This window comes from Tachyglossus aculeatus, chromosome 1, assembly GCF_015852505.1.
Source record: "Tachyglossus aculeatus isolate mTacAcu1 chromosome 1, mTacAcu1.pri, whole genome shotgun sequence".
NCBI lineage: Eukaryota > Metazoa > Chordata > Mammalia > Monotremata > Tachyglossidae > Tachyglossus > Tachyglossus aculeatus.
In genome coordinates this window covers 83,749,379-83,772,174 of record NC_052066.1, presented here as the reverse complement: position 1 = coordinate 83,772,174, position 22,796 = coordinate 83,749,379, and the positions used below count along the sequence as shown (strand labels likewise).

The 22,796-nt window shown below is 43.7% G+C and overlaps 1 protein-coding gene across 2 annotated transcripts in view; it reads left to right on the top strand.

Moving 5' to 3' along the window:
- The window catches only part of PIK3CB (phosphatidylinositol-4,5-bisphosphate 3-kinase catalytic subunit beta), a 239,741-nt gene that overhangs the window by 128,928 nt on the left and 88,017 nt on the right, over positions 1-22,796 (top strand). Inside the window, exons 1-3 of one of the 2 annotated variants that reach the window (XM_038743427.1) lie at positions 8,485-8,526; positions 9,573-9,759; positions 16,734-16,959. In XM_038743427.1, coding sequence (XP_038599355.1) covers positions 9,604-9,759; positions 16,734-16,959 — 382 coding nt within the window. In that variant the 5' untranslated portion in view covers positions 8,485-8,526; positions 9,573-9,603. Of the gene's footprint in view, positions 1-8,484; positions 8,527-9,572; positions 9,760-16,733; positions 16,960-22,796 lie in introns of those variants that run through there. The other variant, XM_038743423.1, reaches the window with a different exon arrangement.

Sequence of the window (22,796 nt, the reverse complement as noted above, 5' to 3'; positions counted from 1 at the left end):
GAGATGGTCCCTACCCAATAATGGGCTAGAAAGGGGAGACAGACAACAAAACAAGTAGAAAGGTGTCAATACCATCAGAATAGATAAATAAAATTGTAGATGTATACACATCATTAATAGAAGAGTAATAAATCTGTACAAATATACATAAGTGCTTTGGAGAGGGGGTAGAGCAGAGGGAGGGAGTGGGGGCGATGGGGAGGGGAGGAGGAGCAGAGAATGGGGGGGCTCAGTCTGGGAAGGCCTGGAGGAGGTGAGCTCTCAGTAGGGCTTTGAAGGGAGGAAGAGAGCTAGTTTGGCGGATGTGTGGAGGGAGGGCATTCCAGGCCAGGGGTCGATGTGTGTCTGGGTCGACAGCAGGACAGGCGGGAAAGGCGGGAACGAGGCACAGTGAGGAGTTTAGTGGCAGAGGAGCGGAGGGTGCAGGGTGGGCTGTAGAAGGAGAGAAGGGAGGTGAGGTAGGAGGGGATGAGGTGTTGAAGAGCTTTGAAGTTACCTGCCCAAAACGAGCTTACAGTTTAGAGAGGGGGAGAAAGACAATATAAATAATTAAATTACAGATTTGTACATTCATTCATTCAGTCGTATTTATTGAGCGCTTACTGTGTGCAGAGTACTGTACTAAGCGCTTGGGAAGTACAAGTTGGCAACATATAGAGACGGTCCCACCCAACAGTGGGCTCACAGTCTAGAAGGGGAAGACAGACAACAAAACAAAACATATTAACAAAATAAAATAAATAGAATAAATATGTACAAACGTATATACATATATACAGGTGCTGTGGGGAGGGGAAGGAGGTAAGGTGGGGGGATGGGGAGGGGGAAGAGAGGGAGAGGAAGGAGGGGGCTCAGTCTGGGAAGGTCTCCTGGAGGAGGTGAGCTCTCAGTAGGGCTTTGAAGGGAGGAAGAGAGCTAGCTTGGTGGATGTGCGGAGGGAGGGCATTCCAGGCCAGGGGGAGGACGTGGGCCGGGGGTCGATGGCGGGACAGGCGAGAATGAGGCACAGTGAGGAGATTAGCGGCAGAGGAGCAGAGGGTGCGGGCTGGGTTTTAGAAGGAGAGAAGGGAGGTGAGGTAGGAGGGGGTGAGGTGATGGACAGCCTTGCAGCTGAGGGTGAGGAGTTTTTGCCTGATGCGTAGGTTGATTGGTAGCCACTGGAGATTTTTGAGAAGGGGAGTCACATGCCCAGAGTGTTTCTGCACAAAGACGATCCGGGCAGCGTCGTGAAGCATGGATTGAAGTGGGGAGAGACAGGAGGATGGGAGATCGGAGAGGAGGCTGATGCAGTAATCCAGTTGGGATAGGATGAGAGATTGAACGAGCAGGGTAGCGGTTTGGATGGAGAGGAAAGGGCGGATCTTGGCAATGTTGCGGAGGTGAGACCGGCAGGTTTTGGTGACGGATTGGATGTGAGGGGTGAACGAGAGAGTGGAGTCGAGGATGACACCAAGGTTGCGGGCTTGTGAGATGGAAAGGATGGTTGTCCCCTCAACAGTGATGGGAAAGTCAGGCAGAGGGCAGGGTTTGGGAGGGAAGATAAGGAGTTCAGTCTTGGACATGTTGAGTTTTAGATGGTGGGCAGACATCCAGATGGAGATGTCCTGAAGGCAGGAGGAGATACGAGCCTGGAGGGAGGGAGAGAGAGCAGGGGCAGAGATGTAGATTTGGGTGTCATCAGCGTAGAGATAGTTGAAGCTGTGGGAGCGAATGAGTTCACCAAGGGAGTGAGTGTAGATCGAGAACAGAAGGGGACCAAGAACTGACCCTTGAGGAACCCCTACAGTAAGGGGATGGGAGGGGGAGGAGGAGCCCGCAAAAGAGACTGAGAATGAACGGCTGGAGAGATGAGAACCAGGAGAGGGCAGAGTCTGTGAAGCCAAGGTTGGATAACTTGTTGAGGAGAAGGGGGTGGTCCACAGTGTCGAAGGCAGCAGAGAGGTCGAGGAGGATTAGGATTGTGGGGCTGGGAGGGGGGAAGAATAAAGGAAGCAAGTCAGGGTGATGCAGAGGGGACTGAGAGAAGAGGAAAGGAAAGGGTAGATGTAGTACCATCAGGTCAGACACAACCTCTATCCCACATGGGGTTGACGCCCAAGCCCTGTCTTTTCATTCATTCATTCAGTCATATTTATTGAGTGCTTACTGTATGCAGAGCCCTGTACTAAGCGCTTGGGAAGTACAAGTTGGTAACATATAGAGATGGTCCCTACCCAACAGTGGCTCACAGTCTAGAAGGGGGATACAGACAGCAAAACTGTAGACAATGCACGTCTCCCAGATCTGTAACCTGGGCATTATCCTCCACTCATCTCGCTCCTTTAATTCACGTTATTCAATCGGTCATCAAATCCTGCTGGTTCTACCTTCAAAACATGGCTAAAATATATCCTTTCCCTTCCGTCCAGACTGCTACTAAACCGATCCAAGCATTAGATCTTGCCTTTCAAAAAATATTTGTTAAGTGATTACTGTGTGCCAGGAGCTGTACTAATCTCTGGGGTAGATACAAGATAATCAGGTTGGACACGGTTCGGTTCCACATCGTATTCAAAGTCTTAATTCCCATTTTACATTTGAGAGAACTGAGGCACAGAGAAGTTAAGCAACTTGCCCAAGGTCACCCAGCAGACAAGTGGCAGAGCTAGGATTAGAACCCAGGTCCTCTGACTCTCAAGCCCATGTTCTTTCCACTAGTCAATGCTGCCTTGACTACTCTTAGCTGGCTTGCCTGCCTGCCTCTCCCCATTCCAGTCCATACTTTGCTGCCCGGATTATATTTCTAGGAAATCATTCAGTCCACATCTTCCCATTCCTCAAGGATCTTCAGTGGTTGCCTGTCCTCCTCTGCATCAAACAGAAACTACCCTCAGTTTTAAAGCACTTAGTCGTTTCTCCCTCTCCCAACTTATGTGGCTGACTTCCTACATGACCCAGCCTGCACACTTAACCCTCTAAACACCAACCTACTCATTGTACCCCATCACATCACCACCAGCCCCTTGCCCACGTCCTTCCTCTGGCCTGGAACTCCCTCCCCATTCGTATACAACAGATCACCACTCGCCCCAGCTTCAAAGCCTTATTAAAATCAACTCTTCTCCAAGAGGTCTTCCCCGACTAAACCCTTATTTCCTCTACTCCTTCTCCCTGCTGCATTGTCTATGCACTGAACACTTGATATTCACCTCATCCTTAGCCCCAGAGTACGTATGTGCCTATCTGTAATTTGTTTTGTTGTCTGTCTCCCCCGGTAGACTGTGAGCTGGTTGTGGGAAGGGAGTGTGCCTACCAACTTTGTTTTATTCATCATCAATCGTGTTTATTGAGCGCTTACTGTGTGCAGAGCACTGTACTAAGTGCTTGGGAAGTACAAGTTGGCAACATAATTGTACTCTCCCAAGTGCTTATTATAGTGCTCTGCACGCAGTAAGCACTCCTTAAAGACCATCGAGGGATTGATTGATTAATAGAGAGAAAGAACATATATTGACACTTCCATTTCACATATAAGGGAGTTGAAGCATAGGCAAGTGAAGTGACTTGCCCAAGGTTGCAGAGCAGGGAAATGTCCAAGCCAGGATTAGAAACCAGGTCATCTGATTCCAAGGCCCATGCTCTTTCTACTGAGTCCAACCTGATTTGCTTGTATCTACCCCAGTGCTTAGAGTAGTGCCTGGCACATAGGAAGTGCTCAACAAATACCATAATTATTATTATTTCCCCGTTTAGACTGTGATCCCGTTGTTGGATAGCGATTATCTCTGCTGTTGAATCATACTTTTCAAGCGCTTAGTCCAGTGATCTGCGCACAGTAAGTGCTTAATAAATATGAATAAATGAATGAATGAATGCTTCTCCATGAACAGTTAAAGGTAGGGTCTGCTGCACAGTAAGTGCTTAATAAATATGAATAAATGAATGAATGAATGCTTCTCCATGAACAGTTAAAGGTAGGGTCTGCCGCCTCTTCCTCCTCACCTTCCCCAGTAGGAAATTTATATAGGCTGTCAGTCAGCTACTGACTTTTAAAGTCAGCAAGAAGGCCTTCTAAATGTTTTGATCTGGCCTATTCACTTTTTATGAAAAAGAAGAAAATTTAGTCAGTGAAGGCAGACGTGGAAATTAAATCTAAAGTTTTATCCCTTCTCCTTTCCCTTCTAAATACCACCCACTCATTTTTACCCCTCAACCTAGAAGCCTTGGAACCTTAGACGACAACAGGAGAGGCGCTAAATGATCAGTTGATCAGTGGTATTTATTGAGTGCTTACTGTGTGCAAAGCACAGTACTAAGACCTTGGGAGAGTACACTAGAGTAGGTAGACATAATCCTTACTCTCAAGGAGCTTACAGTCCAGCAGATGGAATGTATCTGCCAATTCTACTGTATCGTACTTCCCCAAGTGCTTAGTACAGTGCTCTACAAATAGTGAGTGCTCAATAAATGCCATTGATTGATTGATTGATTGAAATCAGGTAGACGGGGCAAGGTGATTGAGGGCTTTAAAGCCAATGACAGGGAGTTTCTATTTGATGCAGAGGTGGATGGGCAACCACTGGAGGTTCTTGTGGAGTGGGGAGACGTGGACTGAATGGTTTTGTAGACAGATGATCTGAGCAGCAGAGTGAAGTATAAACTGAAGTGGGAAGAGACAGGAAACAGGGAAGTCAGCAAGAAGGCCGATGCAGTAATCAGATGAGATAGGATAAATATTTGGATTAACATGGCAGCTTTTTGAATGGAGAGGATTTTAATGATGAGCGACAGGATTTGGGGACAGACTGAATATGTGGGTTGATTGGGCAGCAGTGCCTCACTCACTTTCCTGAGCCTCACGCTAAGCTATCACCATCCCAACCATCACCCGAAGGTCCCATCAAACATTCAGTGGTTGGCAGGAAATACCAGCCTCTCACTTTCTGGAGTCCATTCCTTCCATGTCTTGTCGTTAACTTGATTAGCTAATGTTTTGAGATTCTCCTTATTTGTCACCTAAGTCTCCACCCACTGTTTTTAGTAACTGGTCCTGGGAAGTTATTTCCACGCCTAGAAAGCACCCTACTAGTTTAGTTTTGAGAATCACTGAAGATTTGTGATGATGTTGCATTTCATTTTAAATGAAGTATTTGTTTAGGAAGCTATAGAGTCCAACCAGAAATTTTAATTCATCTAGCCATTTATTCTACTTATAGAATTGGAAATACACCAATAGGCGATTCCTCTTGTATCCTTCTATGAAAGATTAATGTCTAAGGTCTTAGAAAATTGATTGGAGGAAATGCAGATAGACTTTTAAATAGAACAGCATGAATAGACTGCTAGAATCACAGTGAGGTAGTGTACATAAAATCACATTTTTAATATCATGTAAAATGTGTATTACATATGTATGCAGGACCCAGCTAATATTGGCAAAGTAAAAAAAAAAATAGGTATTAGGTGGTTCTGCCTCTAACACAAGAAAATCAATTCCTTTATGAGTCACACTAATAGTCCATGTAATTAGGCTTGGAAGCTTTTGGTTTAGGAGATTGATGGGGCCGTATAGCTGTATCATACCAAAGACTAAGAATAATTATCTTATATTCAGAGCAATGCAGAGGGAAGTCCAGTGTATGGGAATTGGTCATGAGCCATTAGCTAACTCTGCAAAAAGACTGATGATCCTGACTCTACCAGATTCCCCAGTGGAATAGAAGTAGTGTGGCTTAGTGAGAAGAGCATGGTCCTGTCAGCTAGAGATTCCTAATTTGGGCTCTGCCACTTTCCTGTGTGTGACGTTGGGCAAGTCACATAACTTAGCTATGCCTCAATTTCCTCATCCATAAAATGTGGATTCAATACTATTCCTGTTCTCCCTCCTACATAGACTAGGAGTCCCTTGTAGAACAGGGACTGTGTCCCACCTGATTTTCTTATGTCTACCTCAGCACTTAGTGCAGTACTTAGCATATAGTAAGTACTTAATAAATAACAAAATTATTACTATTAGAATAGGGCCCAACCTCAAGATTTAGTCAGTATTATGAATTAGAAAGAATACCAAAAGAGAGCTACAAAGGTACAGTTTAGAGAATGATACTTCAAGCCACAAATCCAAATCCCCCCAGTGCTGATGACTCCCAATAGTTCCGATTCAGCAGTGTGGTCTAGTGGAAAGAGCACAGATCAGGAGGCCAAGGACCTGGTTCTAATCCTGGCTCTGTCACATGTCTGCTGCTTGACTGTGGGCAAGTCGCTTAACTTTTCTGTTCCTCAATTCCTATTAAATGGGGGTTAAATCCTGCTTCTCCTATGTAGTCTGTGAGACAGGGACTATGTCCAATCTGATTATCTTGTATCTACCCCAGTGTTTATTACAGTGTTTGGCACATAGTAATCAATAATAATAATAATAATAATAATAAAAGTAACGTAGCACCACAGTTAGCCAGCCTATTCACTGTGCCGTGTTCTCATCTTTCTTGCCAGTGACCTAATAATAATAATAATAATAGTAATGGCATTTATTAAGTGCTTACTATGTGCAAAGCACTGTTCTAAGCACTGGGGAGGTTACAATGTGAACAGGTTGTCCCACGGGGGGCTCACAGTCTTAATCCCCATTTTACAGATGAGGTAACTGAGGCCCAGAGAAGTTAAGTGACTTGCCCAGAGTCACACAGCAGTCAATTGGCGGAGCTGGGATTTGAACCCATGACCTCTGACTCCAAATCCCATGTCCTTTTCCACTGAGCCACGCTGCTTCTCTCAGGCTCATACCTTCCCCTTGCTTGGAGCTCCTCCTTCTTCATATCAGGCAAACTTCTTCCCTAGTAAGGAGCACTCGTCTATGAATTTATACAAACCCTCCTAGAAGTTACTGATCCTTTTGGCCTGTGCAGTTGCAGGAAATTACGTATGAGATTGGTCCAGTCACATAAGTCATGCAGTTTATAACCTAAAAACATAGAGCACTTGGAAAGGACGTCTTAGTATTATATTCTGATATAGTATAATGTTAAAACACTCTGAGAGCTCACCTCCTCCAGGAGGCCTTCCCAGACTGAGCCCCCTCCTTCCTCTCCCCCTCATCCCCCTCTCCATACCCCCGTCTTACCTCCTTCCCTTCCCCACAGCACCTGTATATATGTGTATATGTTTGTACAGATTTATTACTCTATTTATTTTACATGTACATATCTATTCTATTTATTTTATTTTGTTAATATGTTTGGTTTGTTCTCTGTCTCCCCCTTCTAGACTGTGAGCCCACTGTTGGGTTAGGGACTGTCTCTATATGTTGCCAACTTGTACTTCCCAAGCGCTTAGTACAGTGCTCTGCACACAGTAAGTGCTCAATAAATACCATTGATTGATTGATTAAAACACTCAATCACTTTGCCCCATCCTGCCTTACCTCGCAGCTCTTCTATTACAAGCCAACCCACTCACTTCACTCGTCTAATGCCATCCTACTCACTGTATCGCGATCTCATTTATCTTGCCGCCCACATCCTGCCTCTGGCCTGGAATGTCCTCCCTCTTCACACCTGACAGACAATTACTTGCCCCACCTTTAATAATAATAACAACAATAATAAATAATAATAATAATAATAATAATAATAATAGTAATTATTGGTATTTGTTAAGTGCGTATTATGTGCCAAGAACTGTTCCAAGCGCTGGGGTGATCAGGTTGTCTCATGTGGGGCTCACGCTTTTAACCCCCATTTTACAGATGAGGTAGCTGAGGCTCGGAGAAGTTAAGTGACTTGCCTAAGGTCACGCAGCAGACAAGTGGTGGAGCTGGGATTGGAAGCAATGTCCTTTGACTCCCAAGCCTGTGTTCTTGCCACCAGGCCATACTGCTTCTCGTAATTATGGTATTTGTTAAGGGTTTACTATGTGCCATGCACTGTACAAAGCATTGGAGTAGGTCACACAGCAGACAAGTGGTGGAACCAGGGCTAGAACCCATGATGATTTTACTCCCGCCCCCTGCTCTATCCACTAGGCCATCCTGCTGCTTCAAAGTCTTATTGAAGGCATATCTCCTCCCCGAGGCCTTTTCTGACTAAGCCCTCATATCCTCTTTCCCCTCTCCCTTCTGCGTTGTTCTGATTTGCGCTTTTTATTTACCTCTCCCTCATCCCCATAGCACTAATTCATTCAATCGTATTTATTGAGCGCTTACCGTGTGCAGAGCACTGTACTAAGCGCTTGGGAAGTACAAGTTGGCAACATATAGAGACGGTCCCTACCCAACAGTGGGCTCACTAATGTACATATCTGTAATTGTATTTATTTATATTAATGTCTGTCTCCCACTCTAGACTATGAGCTCATTGTGGGCCAGGAATGTGTCTACCAACTGTGAATTCTCCCTCACCTCTCTGATCCGATGATGATTGGTTGTATTTTTTTAATGCTTTCTAGGTGTCAACTCCTGTGCTAAACCCTGGGGAAGATACAACATAATCAGACTGGGCATAGAATTGTCACCCACAGGGCTCACAGTCTTAGAGTGGGGGAGAGCAGGTATGTTATACTCGTGGTACGGGTGAAGAAACTGAGGCCCAGAGAAATTGTGACATGCAGAAGGAAAGTGGTGGAGCCAGGATTAGGATAGAAGATTCCTAATCCCCAGTCCCATGCTCTTTCCGTTAGGAAACATTGACTCGTAGCTCTCCTATTGTTGACCCACTGTCTTAAGCATCACCTCATGATATGTTTGATATGTTCATATAACTTAGTGCATGTACAAAGGTGGTGAGCCCACTGTTGGGTAGGGACCGTCTCTATGTGTTGCCAACTTGTACTTCCCAAGCGCTTAGTACAGTGCTCTGCACACAGTAAGCGCTCAATAAATACGATTGAATGAATGAACGAATGGTCTAGGTGGGCTGGGACTACTTGACAAGGAAGAATTGATGTTTGTGAATGGGGGAGTCCAGAACCTTGCAGATTCATGACTGGGGAGGGAAAACAGGGCCTCCCGGAAGACTTGTAATGAACAAAAATAGGACACAAGAAGCAACAGTCATTATCTTTAGATCAGCAGTAAACATGATGGTGGTTGCTGTTGGTGACCTATTTTTCTTCCCTCCTAATGGGTGCCATGGAGAAGCTAGTAAAAAAAACCTCTTTTGTGGGCTTTCTTTTATTCCTTTGAGGTATAGGACGTGATGTGAAGTGACACGGTTCTTTGTGCCTGAGTTACTTCAAAATATGCCGGACATTTGCCATATGTTATCGAGATTGTGACAGATAGCTATGCATGTGCCAATGTACTGCTGAATGCCAAGTCAGCCGAATGTACATGGAGAGAAGTGCGGGTGGTCAATTTGGGCATTATTAAGATTCTCAAGGGCTTTTATAATTATCATTAATGTGGATTATGAATCTAAAATTGTAGCGTTTCCTCCTAAAACACACATTTACCTCTTTTAGTGTAACATCTCCTTTGATTCACTGATGTTTTGCTGCTACATCAGTGGCTCAGCTTTCCAAAATGAAATGACTGATGGTGGAGTTGCGTACTTTTCAAATCTTAATGGAATGTACTCATTATTATTCATTTCTAGGGCCTCGCGGTTATGAAAGTGGTTAAATTCCATGATGCCTCCTGCTATGGCAGACGTCCTTGACATTTGGGCAGTGGATTCCCAGATAGCGCATGATGGCCCCATCACTGTGGACTTCCTCTTACCCACTGGGGTCTATGTCCAGTTGGATGTGCCCCGGGAGGCTCCCATTTCTTCTATTAAACAGGTATGGTAGCAGATGAAATTACTGAAATCCCTTTGAGAAGTAGTAATTCCCTTTTCTTATTTTAAGGGTATTGGTTAGTGCATACTGTGGGTTAAGCACTGGGGTACAACTAGCAAATGGCTATTATTTATTTTAATGCCTCTCTTCCCCTCTAGACTATAATAAGCAGAGTCTAAGTGTAAGAGTCTTAAAGTCTAAGAAGAGTCTAAGTCTTTAGACTTAGATTAACAACGTGGCTCAGTGGAAAGAGCCCGGGCTTGGGAGTCAGAGGTCATGGGTACAAATCCCGGCCCCACCAATTGTCAGCTGTGTGACTTTGGGCAAGTCACTTCACTTCTCTATACCTCAGTTACCTCATCTGTAAAATGGGGATTAAGATTGTGAGCTCCACGTGGGACAACCTGATCACCTTGTATCCTCCCAGCGCTGAGAACAGTGCTTTGCACGTAGTAAGCACTTAACAAATGCCATTGTTATTATTATTACAAGCTTGTTGTGGACAGGGAATGTGTCTGTTTATTGTTAATATTCTACTCTCTTAAGCCCCACGCGGGACAACCTGATCACCTTGTATCCCTCCCAGTGCTTAGAACAGTGCTTTGCACATAGTAAGCGCTTAACAAATGCCATTATTATTATTATTATTATGAGCTTAGCACAGTGCTGTGCACGCAGTGAACTCTCAATAAAACTGACTGACTGACTGGAGTAGATACAAGTGAATCAAGCCAGACATAGTCCCTGTCCCACATGTGGTTCAGTCTAAAAAGGAGGGAAAACAGGTATCGAGTCCTCATTTTACAGTTGAGGCATCTGAGACACAGAGAAGTTAAGTGTCTTGCTCAAGGTCACACAGCAGACAAGTAGCAGAGTTGGCATTAGAACTCAGATCCTCTGCCTCCCAGGCATGTGCTCTTTCCACTAGGCCATGCTGCTTCTCCATAAAACCTTAGCATAGCAATTTCCAAGTCAGAGATTTGATATTTTGATTTACATATCCACTGATTTAAAAATCAAGGACATTTTATTTTTTGTCTTTGTTAAATACTGCTTTTGTTGAGTAGGCCGTGGAATTCAGAAAGCCTTAGTACAGTGCTCTGCACACAGTAAGCGCTTAATAAATACAATTGATTGATTGATTGATTGAGGTTTTTTGTCAAACAATAGAACCTTGCTTAGGGTTTCAGCTTAACTGTGTCAGTGGAGCATTCACTGTGTGCAGAGCACAAGTGCTTGGGAAAGTTCAATATTGTGGAATTGGTAGATGTGATCCCTGCCCACAAGGAGCTTACAGTCTACAGGGGAGAATGGGCTTTGGTCCCGAGAGATTTCCAAAGGTTGAAGTGAATTTCTCCCTTGAATAAAATGTGGTCTCCAGTGGCAGTCTGAGCTATGGAATTTCCAGGGACAGAACTGTGTGCGGGGACCATAGCAGGGAGATGGTAGTTAGGCGTTAGGGCTTGGGGCTTCCTCAATCTGGTGCCATAATTGATTGAATGAAAAAGTTGCTATCATTTCTGAAATCCCACCCAGTCTGTTGCTGAAGAGGGGTATGGCTAAAAGAGACACAGACAATAATTCTCCCCCCTTCAAAGCCTTATTGAAGGCACAGCTCTTCCAACAGGCCTTCCCTGACTAGCCCTCTTTTCTTCTTCTCCCACTCCCTTCTGCATCACCCTGACTAGCTCCCTTTATTTATCTCCCGTCCCTGCCCCACAGCATTTGTGTACGTATCTGTAATTTTATTAATTCATATTAAAGTCTGATTCCTCCTCTAGACTGTAAGCTTGTTGTGGGCAGGGAATGTGTCTGTTATATTGTTATAGCGTACTCTCCCAAGCACTTGGTACAGTGCCCTGCACAAAGTAAGCACTCCATAAACACACTTGACTGACTGAGAGCATGAATGAGCATGAATGAACCTGGTACCAAGGGAGAAAGCCAGTTCGGTTGTTGTTTTGATTTTTTAAATGGTATTTGTTTAACCACTTACTACGTACCAGGCACTGTTCAGTGCTTAGAACAGTGCTTGGCACATAGTATGCAATTTACAAATACCGTCATTATTATTACTAGCTAAACAGTTTGGTCACAGTCTGTGTCCCATGAGGAACTCACAGTCTAATCCCCTTCTAATGTAGTTTTTTTTTTTTTCAAGATGGTATTGGTGAAGTGCATACCATGGGTCAAGCACTGATGTAGATACAAGTTAATTAAGCCAGACATAGCCCCAGTCCCACATGGGGTTCACAATCTAATTGAGGGAGAACAGGTATTGAATCCCCATTTTACAGTTGAGGAAACTGAGGCATAGAGAAGTGAAGTGACTTGCCCAAGGTCACACAGCAGACAAGTGGCAGAGCTGGGATTGGAACTGAGGTCCTTCTTACTTCACGGCCCGTGTTCTATCCACTGGGCCATGCTGCTTGTGAAACGGACATTGAGTTATAACGTCCTGAAAACTTTTGCCCCCTTTTTGCAAGCTCAGTGGAGTTCAACTGTAGTTTTTCAGAATATCTCTTTAGGACTAATGAAGAAGGCATGGTTTATGGAGGGCATTAATATGTAATGAGTAGAAACTTTAATATATTTTGTGTGGTAATTGTTCTCTTTGTCCTGGTACGTAGTAGATGTGTGTGTGTATGGAGACTGCTCGTCTGGTTTGGTAATTAATTGTTCTTATTCCATATTAATAGGAACGATTAAGAACCAGTGTGGCTTAGTGGAAAGAACATGAGCCTGGGAATCAGAGGACCTGGGTTCTAATCCCCGTTCTGCCAATTGCCTGCTGTGACCCCAGAAAAGTCAATTCACTTCTCTGTGCCTCAGTTTCCTCATTCCTGAATTCATTCATTCATTCATATTTATTGAGTGCTTACTGTGTGCAAAGCACTGCCCTAAGCACTTGGGAGAGTACAATATAACAAAAACAGACATATTCCCTACCCACAATGAGCTTAGAGGGGGAGGCAGACATTAATATAAGCAAATATATTACAGAATGCCTGTTTTCCCTCCATTATTGACTGTGGGTTCCATGTAGGACAGGGAGTATTTCTGACTTGATAAACTTGTATCTACCCTGTGTGCAGTAATAATAATGATGATGATGATGATAATAATAATAATGGCATTTAAGCACTTAGTATGTGCAAATTTAGGTGATCAGCTTGTCCCATGTGGGGCTCACAGTCTTAATCCCCATTTTACAGACAAGGTAACTGGGGCACAGAGAAGTGACTTTCCCAAGGTCACACAGCTGACAATTGGTGGAGCCGGAATTTGAACCCATGACCTCTGACTCCCAAGCCCGTGTTCTACCATGCTTGAAACAAAATAAGCATTTAGCAAATGCCACCATTATCATTTTTGTTAATCATTATCACTATACATCACTTGTATATTTGAAATTTGAAAATGTCATATGTTTCTAAAAGAGCATAACCATATCTTAAGCACTAGAGTACGTAGAAAATAACCCGATGAGACCGGTCCCTGCCCCATCGTGTGCTTATTTGCAGTCTAAGACGGAAGGGCACCAAGTGTTCCCCCCCTCATTTTACCGGTGAGGAGACTAACACACAGCTGAAGTTTGCACATCAGGGAAGTGGTGTTCCTTGTCAAATTTTCCTTCTTCCCACATTAAATTTGAAGTACTGGGGCTGCTCTGCTTTTAGTTGGCCAAAGAGTAAGTGAGTGGCAGGGTGCCAAAACTTTTTTTAATACAATACAATTTGCATAAAATAATACTAATGGAAAGTCTTCCATTAAGTTTCATTTTAATATATTGAGTATTTTAGATGAAGGGTAATTGCTTCCTTGGCTTGAGATTTCAAATTCATGACTTGTTCCACAAGTGCAATTGTGTCTTTATTTTGGCCAAGGAACGTACCTTTCCTATTACTGGGTTCAGAGGTAATAAGTTTATCCCTAGGCACAATTTAACCATCAGGCATAACCATAACCATGTTCATGATGCCTCCTGACAGATTCGGAGAAATGGGGTTTCCTCAAGGCCTTGTTTTTGTGCCATTTCTATCATTACTATAAGTACCATGGACTTTAAAGTTGCTTAGGTATGAACCTTAACCTTGTCCTCTACCCATTTTACCATTTCTACACAGGCAGAGACACATAGCTGGCCAAGGAGCAACTGCTTCGTTTGGCACTTTTGAAGTCTCTAAAAGCAGAAGGCATGTAGTGGTTACCCTCCAACTCAGCACTCCAGATGAGGTTTTTATTTCCTGGCCCATAAAGAGGGACATATTACAGAGTCACGGGGTTAGAAGTGTTTGTGAATATTTCATTGTAATGCTCTTAAAATGCCAAAAGGCAAAGTGGAACATTGTCATCGTCTTTATAGTCATGGCCATCCGTTTATTAAGCACTGAATTAAGCACCAGGATGTCTATTAACAATAATAATAATGATGGTATTCGTTAAGCGCTTACTATGTGCCAGGCACTGTATACAAGGTAATCAGGTTGTCCCATATGGGGCTCACAGTCTTCATCGCCGTTTTACAGATGAGGGAACTGAGGCACAGAGAAGTTAAGTGACTTGCCCAAAGTCATACAGCTGACAAGTAAGTGGCGAAGCTGGGATTAGAACCCACGACCTCTGACTCCCAAGCCCACGCTCTTTCCACTAAGCCACGCTGCTTCTCAGACAGCTATTAAAATAGCCTCTGACCCAAGCCCTCAAGGAGCTTACAGTCCAAGGGGAGAGAGAGCACTAAAGGAGAATACGATTGATTGATTGATTGAGAACAGGCTACAATTCAATGAATCCATCAATCAGTGGTGTTTATCGAGCACTCACTATTTGCAGATCACTGTACTAAGCACTCAGAGTCCAATACAACAGAATCAGAGGACTCATTTCTCACCCGTAAAAAGCTTATAGTCTAAGGGAATTCAGTATTCAGAATGGCAGCAATTTATAATTAATGGGTAGGGACCGTCTCTATATGTTGCCAACTTGTACTTCCCAAGCGCTTAGTACAGTGCTCGGCACACAGTAAGCACTCAATAAATACGATTGAATGAATGCCTGAGGGTGGTGGTAAACTGAGTTAAGGGAATTCAAACTCTGTATTCCCATCCGCTACAGCTGCAGTCAGTTTCTTCACATTACAAAGGGGAGAAGTTTGAGTTTGTCTCGCTCTCCCATACGTGACAAATTTCTTTACCCTGTATGGAATGGGGGAGATCTGGCAGTTAGAACCTCAAATGTCGGTAGTACCAGGGGTGAGAGGACTGGGGGAAGAATTCTACTAAGAACATAAGGATCAGACTTTGAAAACAGTGGGCATACTGAAAACAATGGAAATATTAAAATACATCTGGAAACTTCAGCAAAATGTTTTAACGTATCTAGCTTTAAAATGTTCCCAATAATTACTTTAAGCACAAAAGGTAATTTTATGATTCCAAGTTTCATATCTTTTGTGTACAAGTATTAATTATTTGAACAGTATTAATTAAAAACTTGGACTCTTAATTGAAAGATCTGTTGTTTCCTGTTAGCAGAAACACTGGATACCTTTGATTACCCAGCATTATCTGGAGGCTATTTTGGAAGAGTTCGTTCACTTAGTTTGGGAAAGATGACTTTGCAGCAGAAGAAGTCAAGCAAGTGGGAGGGGACAAATTGCTAAATTTCCAAGATGAAGAAAGGAGCAGGAAAACAAGTATATGTCTATTTAGACTGGGTAGATCATGGTTCCAGAGGATAATGTGATGAGCTTCCTGATTGTGTTTTGGTGTATAGGCTTGTGAAATCATCCTAATTTTAAAAGATATGACTGCCGCATCTCAGAAACCAACACAGTGCTTGGCAGCCATGTGCTTTATGGTCAAGACATTGCCCTTTGTAGATGTTACTGATAGCAGTGCTATTTCTTGTGGCAGAATTTCCACCCTCAGGTGACTTTGCACTTCAGGAAAACTGTTAGCAGTCATGTATGTTAAGCACTGTGGAAATGCAGTTACAATCAAATCTGACACAGCCTCCATCCTGCATGTGTCTTCAAGTTTAAGAGGAGGGAGAAAAGGTATTAAATCCCCATTAGGAACTGAGGCACAGAGAAATCAGGGAACTTGGCCAGGGACTTGGCCAAGATCACATACTAGGCAAGTAGCAGAGCCCGGATTAGAACCCTGTTCTGACTCTTGCCTTATTTTTCCTAAACACGCTGCTTCTCTGAGCAACTTCATGGTGACTGTAGACTGGATGGTCCAATTTTCAATCAAAATATGGCCAACATAGGAGACGGTGAGCCCACTGTTGGGTAAGGACCGTCTCTATTTGTTGCCAACTTGTACTTCCCAAGGACTTAGTACACTGCTCTGCACACAGTAAGTGCTCAATAAATACGATTGAATTAATGAATGAATGATCTGTCCAAATAACTTGCCCCATTCCCTGCCCTACCTTTTTGTCATTATCCATAAAATCTGAAAGAAGATTTTTTTTTCCATTTATGGTATTTTAAAAAATACTTATTATGTGCCAGGCACTGTACTAAGTGTTGGGTTAGATGCAGTTAGTCAGGTTAGATGCAGGTAGTCAGGTTAGACACAGCCCATGTCCCACATGGGGCTTAAAGGCTTAATCCCCATTTTACAGATGAGGTAACTGAGGCACAGAAAAGTTTAATGTCTTGCCCAGGGTCACACGGCAGACAAGGGGTGAAGCTGGAATTAGAACCCAGGTCCTCTGATTCCTCTGCCCATGCTCTTTCCATCAGGCGATGCTGCTTCCACGTTACTTGCACTCCAGATGGGATTTCATATTCATAGTCATTCTGATTTCTAGAGTATTAGCCGCACTGGAGATCAAGGAACACTCCCTTACTTTTCCCTTCTCAAAACCATATTTTTGACTTCCCCACAGAAGGAATTCAGCCATTTTGAAAGAAAAGAAAGGAAAGTGTTTTAATTGTGTCTTCATTTAAAAAAAAATGTTTGCAGATGCTGTGGAAACAAGTGCACAACTATCCTCTGTTCAGTCTCCTTACGGAAATTGACTCTTACATGTTCGCTTGTGTAAACCAAACTGCCGTGTATGAAGAGCTCGAAGACGAAACCCGGAGGCTGTGTGATGTTCGACCCTTTCTTCCAGTTCTCAAATTGGTGACACGAAATTGTGATCCAGGAGAAAAATTAGACTCCAAAATTGGCGTTCTCATAGGAAAAGGTAATTTTGTGTTCTTTTCATTTATCCCATGGAGGAGAATTAGGTTTTGTTTGTTTTTAGGTGCATATTCTTTACATATAGTAGTTTATGCACCTGCTGTCAGTTTTATGAGATCTTTAATCACCATGCTTGTTTGGTATTTCTCATTTGGGTTTATGAGTGAGTTTTAAGGAGCAGTGAATCATGAGTCTCCTAAGACCAGAGTTCCAAATCCATGTTGCAGTGATGAACATCGGATTTAATTCTGCTTGACACCACACCTATCAGGACATCTCAAGATAACTGTTGGATTTTTTTTTCATTTTAGGACCCTCCACTTCCCAATTCCTCTTAGCTATATTTCCTTCCTCCCAGAAGCTTTAAAATCACTTATAATGCTTAGAGGGAAATGTGGTTACAGGGCTTGAAACAGCTGATAATAATAATCGTATTTGTTAAACACTACCTGTCAAACTGTGTTCTAATCAGGTTGGAAACAGTCACTGTCCCACATGGGGTTCACAGTCAAATAGGGAGAACAGGTATTGAATCCTCATTTTACAGTTGAGGAAACTGAGGCAGAGAAGGTAAGTGCCATGCCCAAAGATATGTAGCAGGTATCCACCAGAGCTGGGATCAGAACCTACGTTATCTGACGTGGTCCTTGCTCTTTCCACTAGGCTATGCTTCTTCCATGCGGAAGGGTGGAGGGCCACTTCAAGGTGAACTTTTAGGTTTATAAGGATGATGCGTAGCCATAGAAGTAGAGTAAAAACTTTCAGTGGACTGATGGAGTGAAAAAGTGACAATCCCTGACCTACTGTAAGCTGTTGCTTCCAATTTTATTTTGGGATGATCTTGTATTTGTATTATCGATACCAACACCTCACCCACTGTCGTGTTTCCATAGGTAAAGTTGATAGAATGGATGTATTTATTGGAATACTTCAAGAGAAAAAAGTGTCTGCTAGAAAATGAGGGGTTTTGGAGGGGCCCAAGTAATCCAGATTGGCTATGTGTATTTAGCAATTCCTGCACAATTTTTCCCAGGGAAAGGGGAAGTGGAAGCACATCTCTTGTCTCTTTTGGCTATGAGGAGCAGCATATTTGACCATGAGAAATCAACTGAACCAACTGCTTTCAACCCTGTGATCCCTTCCAGCCCCTTTCTTTTCTTGCTCCGTGAATTCAGCTGTCCAGTTAAATCTGGGAAGGGTTCATTCACTTATATTTAGAGGTACTTATCAAGAGCCATGTGCCAGGTACTGCACTAAGTGCTGGGGAAGATACAAGCAAATCAGGTTAGACACAATACATGTTCCACATGGGGCTCAACAGTCTTAATCCCCATTTTACAGATGAGGTAACTGAGGTGCAGAGAAGTGAAGTGACTTCTCCAAGGACACAGTGTAGACAAGTGGCGGAGCCAGGATTAGAACCCAAGTTCCATGGTCTATCCAACAAGGCCACGTTGGATGTACAGTCAGGGAGCTTTCATGCCATGTCTCCTCAAGGAAAGATGTAGAGAGATCATTTTTCTTACCCTCCTCACCGGCCATAATTTATGTTTGGAATGAGTTATGGTTGGTTTTATAGTTCATTTCTGTCCAGTGCCTGCACCCATAGTTGAAAGTGCCTGGAACTCCTCTGGCTGTAAGTAATATTCTGAAGTAGTGACATGCTGTGCTGTGGAGAGCAGGCCACCAGGACCCACTGAAATGAATTTACCACTGGCCAATCAGTGACATTTGTTTTTCTTGTTATTTTTGTACTGTTAGTCTTACGTGATATTTTCTGGTTTTGATGACTCAAGTGTTTCTGTCGCGAACTCCCAGTTGGTACCAACCAGGACCTTCCTGTACCAGGGGGAGCCTGAGTGACACGTAGTAGAGTTCCAACCACACCTCCGATCACCAAGGTTACTGCGGAAAGTTTTGTTACTTAGTTTTACCAGTGTGTATGGGGGTGACTCACACTCACACTCTCCCTCTCCCTCTCTCTCTCCCTTTCCCTCCACTCCACCAAGGGCCCAATCCCAGTCTATGGTGAAAGGAGACCGTTCTGCCAGCGCTTCCTTTTTCTGCTTCCAAGTGCTGCTGCCTTCTGTTGCTGTCAGAGAGCTTCCTTCTTGCTTCTCTGCATGCTTCTGCTCCTTCTCTTGCTCCGTGCCTCTTTGCTGGTTCCAGGTGCCACCTGTTCTGCGTGCCCCACGTGCCTCCTCAGAATTCAAAGCAACCGCCCTTTATCTCCCTTAGTCATCGCAGCTGTGGCTCTACGTGGCAGTCATTGATTGGTCCAGGCCCATTATCAATCAATCAGTCATATTTATTGAGCGCTTACTGTGTGCAGAGCACTGTACTAAGCACTTGGGAAGAACAAGTTGGCAACATATAGAGACAGTCCCTACCCAACAGTGGGCTCACAGTCTACCCATTACTGGGTAGAACAGGGAGAGAAAGCCCAGCCTCCCTCCATGCTCTGTCCCCACAGGCCCGAAATCACCTCCTTGAAATAGAGCCCATCAGTGCCTTCGCCTGCCTCTTCCTTGTTGTTGCTGTTCGCAGGATGATGATGATGACGGCTTTTATTAAGCGCTTACTATGTGCAAAGCACTGTTCCAAGTGCTGGGGAGGTTACAAGGTGATCAGGTTGTCCCACGGAGGGCTCACAGTCTTAATCCCCATTTTACAGATGAGGTAACAGGCACAGTGAAGTGACTTGCCCAAAGTCACACAGCTGACAAGCAGCGGAGCCGGGATTTGAACCCGTGACCTCTGACTCCAAAGCCCGGGCTCTTTCCACTGAGCCATGCTGCTTCTCGCAAACAGTCTTTAACATGGCAGCTTGTTGTGGGCTCACCACAGTTTCAAGCCAACCAAACGTAATTTTTCTCTGGCTCAGTGCTAATGCTGTATTTTTACATTGGGTAAAATGTAAAAATATTTACATGCAAATGTAAACATAATTTCCAGAGCTTGGAAATTACATTGTTTAGGAAGACTATGTTAGAAATTGGGTTTGTAGGTCCCCCTTAACTGCTCCCCATTAACGTGGCACCCATACACTTCTTTTGACACCATCACATTCTATCCTGATGTGAAAACTTGCTTTTAGGGAGAACTGTCTGCATTTTGGATAAAATTCAAATACATTGGATGATACCTCGAACACATGGTCAAGCAACTAGGTGATAATAGCCTGAATCTAGCAAGTCAAAAACTGTACCAGAAGCAATACTCTCATCTCATCAAGTTTCTCTATTAATCATTGCCATTTAATCCAAAAAGAGACCTGGGGATTGAGACTGTGAGCCCAGTGTGAGACAAGGGATTGTGTCCAACCCGATTTGCTTGTATCCACCCCAGCGCATAGTACACTGCCTGGCACATAGGAGGCACTTAACAAATACAACAATAATAATAATAAACTCCCCCTAAAACTACAGCAGAGATCCACTGCCTGGCACCTTATTGGGGATAGGAGACAGGCAGGCCTCTTGTAGCCCTTGATGAAGGTGTTTTTTCCAATTCTTTTGTGTTTTTACCAGTTTGTAAAAATTATCAGTAATCTTGAGATAGCATTTTTGAGTAAATTGTACGGTCTTTATTTTAAGACTTTCATTTTTAAATGCCACAGAAGTCGGTCTTTACAGTTGTTGATTGTATATTTATTCGAACACAACTAAGGACCGGTGAGGTCATGCATCATGTCTAAACAATGGACAATTGCTAACCTTCCACAAAGACTGTAACTTCTGTTTAGACTTGAGCAGCAAGCTGGCTAGGCTTCTCCCACCCCCCACATAAACAATGGAATCTTTACTGACACACTGAACTAGGCAATCCAAAAATATACTTTTCTGAAAAATTATGTCTATTTATTACATTTCCTTTGACTATGCAACATAATTATTTTTGAAGCAGCTTTCTGGTTGCTTAGTTGTGCTCTAAGATAGTGAAGGTTATGTTTCCTCTTGTCAGACACTCAAAAACCCCTCCAAAATCATTGATCTCAGCGCAGCATCAGCAAGCAGCAAAGATGAAAATGCTCCCTGATATTGTGCTGCTTAGTTTAATCAATCAATCAATCGTATTTATTGAGCGCTTACTTTGTGCAGAGCACTGTACTAAGCGCTTGGGAAATACAAGTCGGCAACATATAGAGACAGTCCCTACCCAACAGTGGGCTCACAGTCTAAAAGAGGGAGACAGAGAACAAAACCAAACATACTAACAAAATAAAATAAATAGAATAGATATGTACAAGTAAAATAAATAGAGTAATAAATATGTACAAACATATATACAGGTGCTGTGGGGAAGGGAAGGAGGTAAGTTGGGGGGGATGGAGAGGGGGACGAGGGGGGAGAAGAAGGAAGGGGCTCAGTCTGGGAAGGCCTCCTGGAGGAGGTGAGCTCTCAGTAGGTCCTTGAAGGGAGGAAGAGAGCTAGCTTGGCGGATGGGCAGAGGTCGTTATATAATGATGTTCTTTATAAGGCTTTGAAACTTGACAACACTGTATTTTTAACATAAAAAGAAAATTTCTTTAGCGATAGTTCATTGAGAAAATGAACTGTTAGGTAGCTTGGAATATTAATGCATAATATAACACATATCAGTCCGACAAAATATTTCATATCCTACTGGCTCATCCTAGGGGGATTATTCATAGCAAAATTAATGCAGCCACCCAATATAGAGGCATTACTTTCCCTATTGAGCTTGTGTTTGCAAGTCTGTTATAATTAATGGATTTTGGGATGAACAGTGTTGACTTTTCATTTTGATCATGAGGGCAGATTTAAGGTGATCCATAGGATGGGTAGAACTATTGACATGAAGCACTGACACTTTGGGGTTTTGGGGAACTGGAGCGAGGGAGGGCAACAGATACAGGGAGGAAAAGTGGAGCAGAGTGGAAAAGGAGCTGGGGAGGAGGGAGAAGAAGGTGAGAACCTTCTCTAACCTCTACTAGGCCGTGGATCCGCACTGTGGGTTCCTGTCATCCCTGGGCCTGGAGCCACGTGAGGACAAACCACCTACTCACTGGCCAGTGCACCTAGCTAGTCTAGAAGATCTCTTGGGGATGAGATGGGGCAGTTACAGGGCTCCTGATTGTCTACAGAGCTTCCTGCCTATGAGTTTTGGTATTGGTGAAGCACGTACCATATGTTAGGCACCGTAATAATAATAGCCGTGGTATTTGTTAAGCGCTTACTGTATGCCGGGCACTGTACTAATTACTGGGGTGGATACAAGCAAATCGGGTTGAACACAGTGTCTGTCCCACATGAGGCTCCCGGACTCAATCCCCATTTTACAAATGAGGTAAGTGAGGCACAGAAAAGTGCAGCGACTTACCCAAGGTCACATGACAAGACAAGTGGCGGGGCTGGGATTAGAACCCATGACCTTCTGACTGCCAGGCCCATCCTGATTGCAAGGGAATCAGGTTGGATATGGTCCATGTCCACCTGGAGCTCACTGTCTGATAATATTTAATAATAATGGTATTTGTTAAGCACTTACTTTGTGCAAAGCACTGTTCTAAGTGCTGGGGAGGTTACAAGGTGATCAGATTGTCCCACAGGGAGCTCACAGTCTTAATCCCCATTTTCCAGATGAGGTAACTGGGGCACAGAGAAGTTATATTTACCACCATACATGCAAGGGAATTGAGGGGCTTTACAGCACTAGCTCCACCAGGGTCCCTCAGGGGCCACCTCTTAACCTCTTGCCAGTAGTGTGTGGGGGAATTCATTCATTCATTCAATCCTATTTATTGAGTGCTTTCTGTGTGCAGAGCACTGTACTAAGCACTTGGAAGGTTCAGTTCAGCAGCAGAGACAGTCCCTGCCC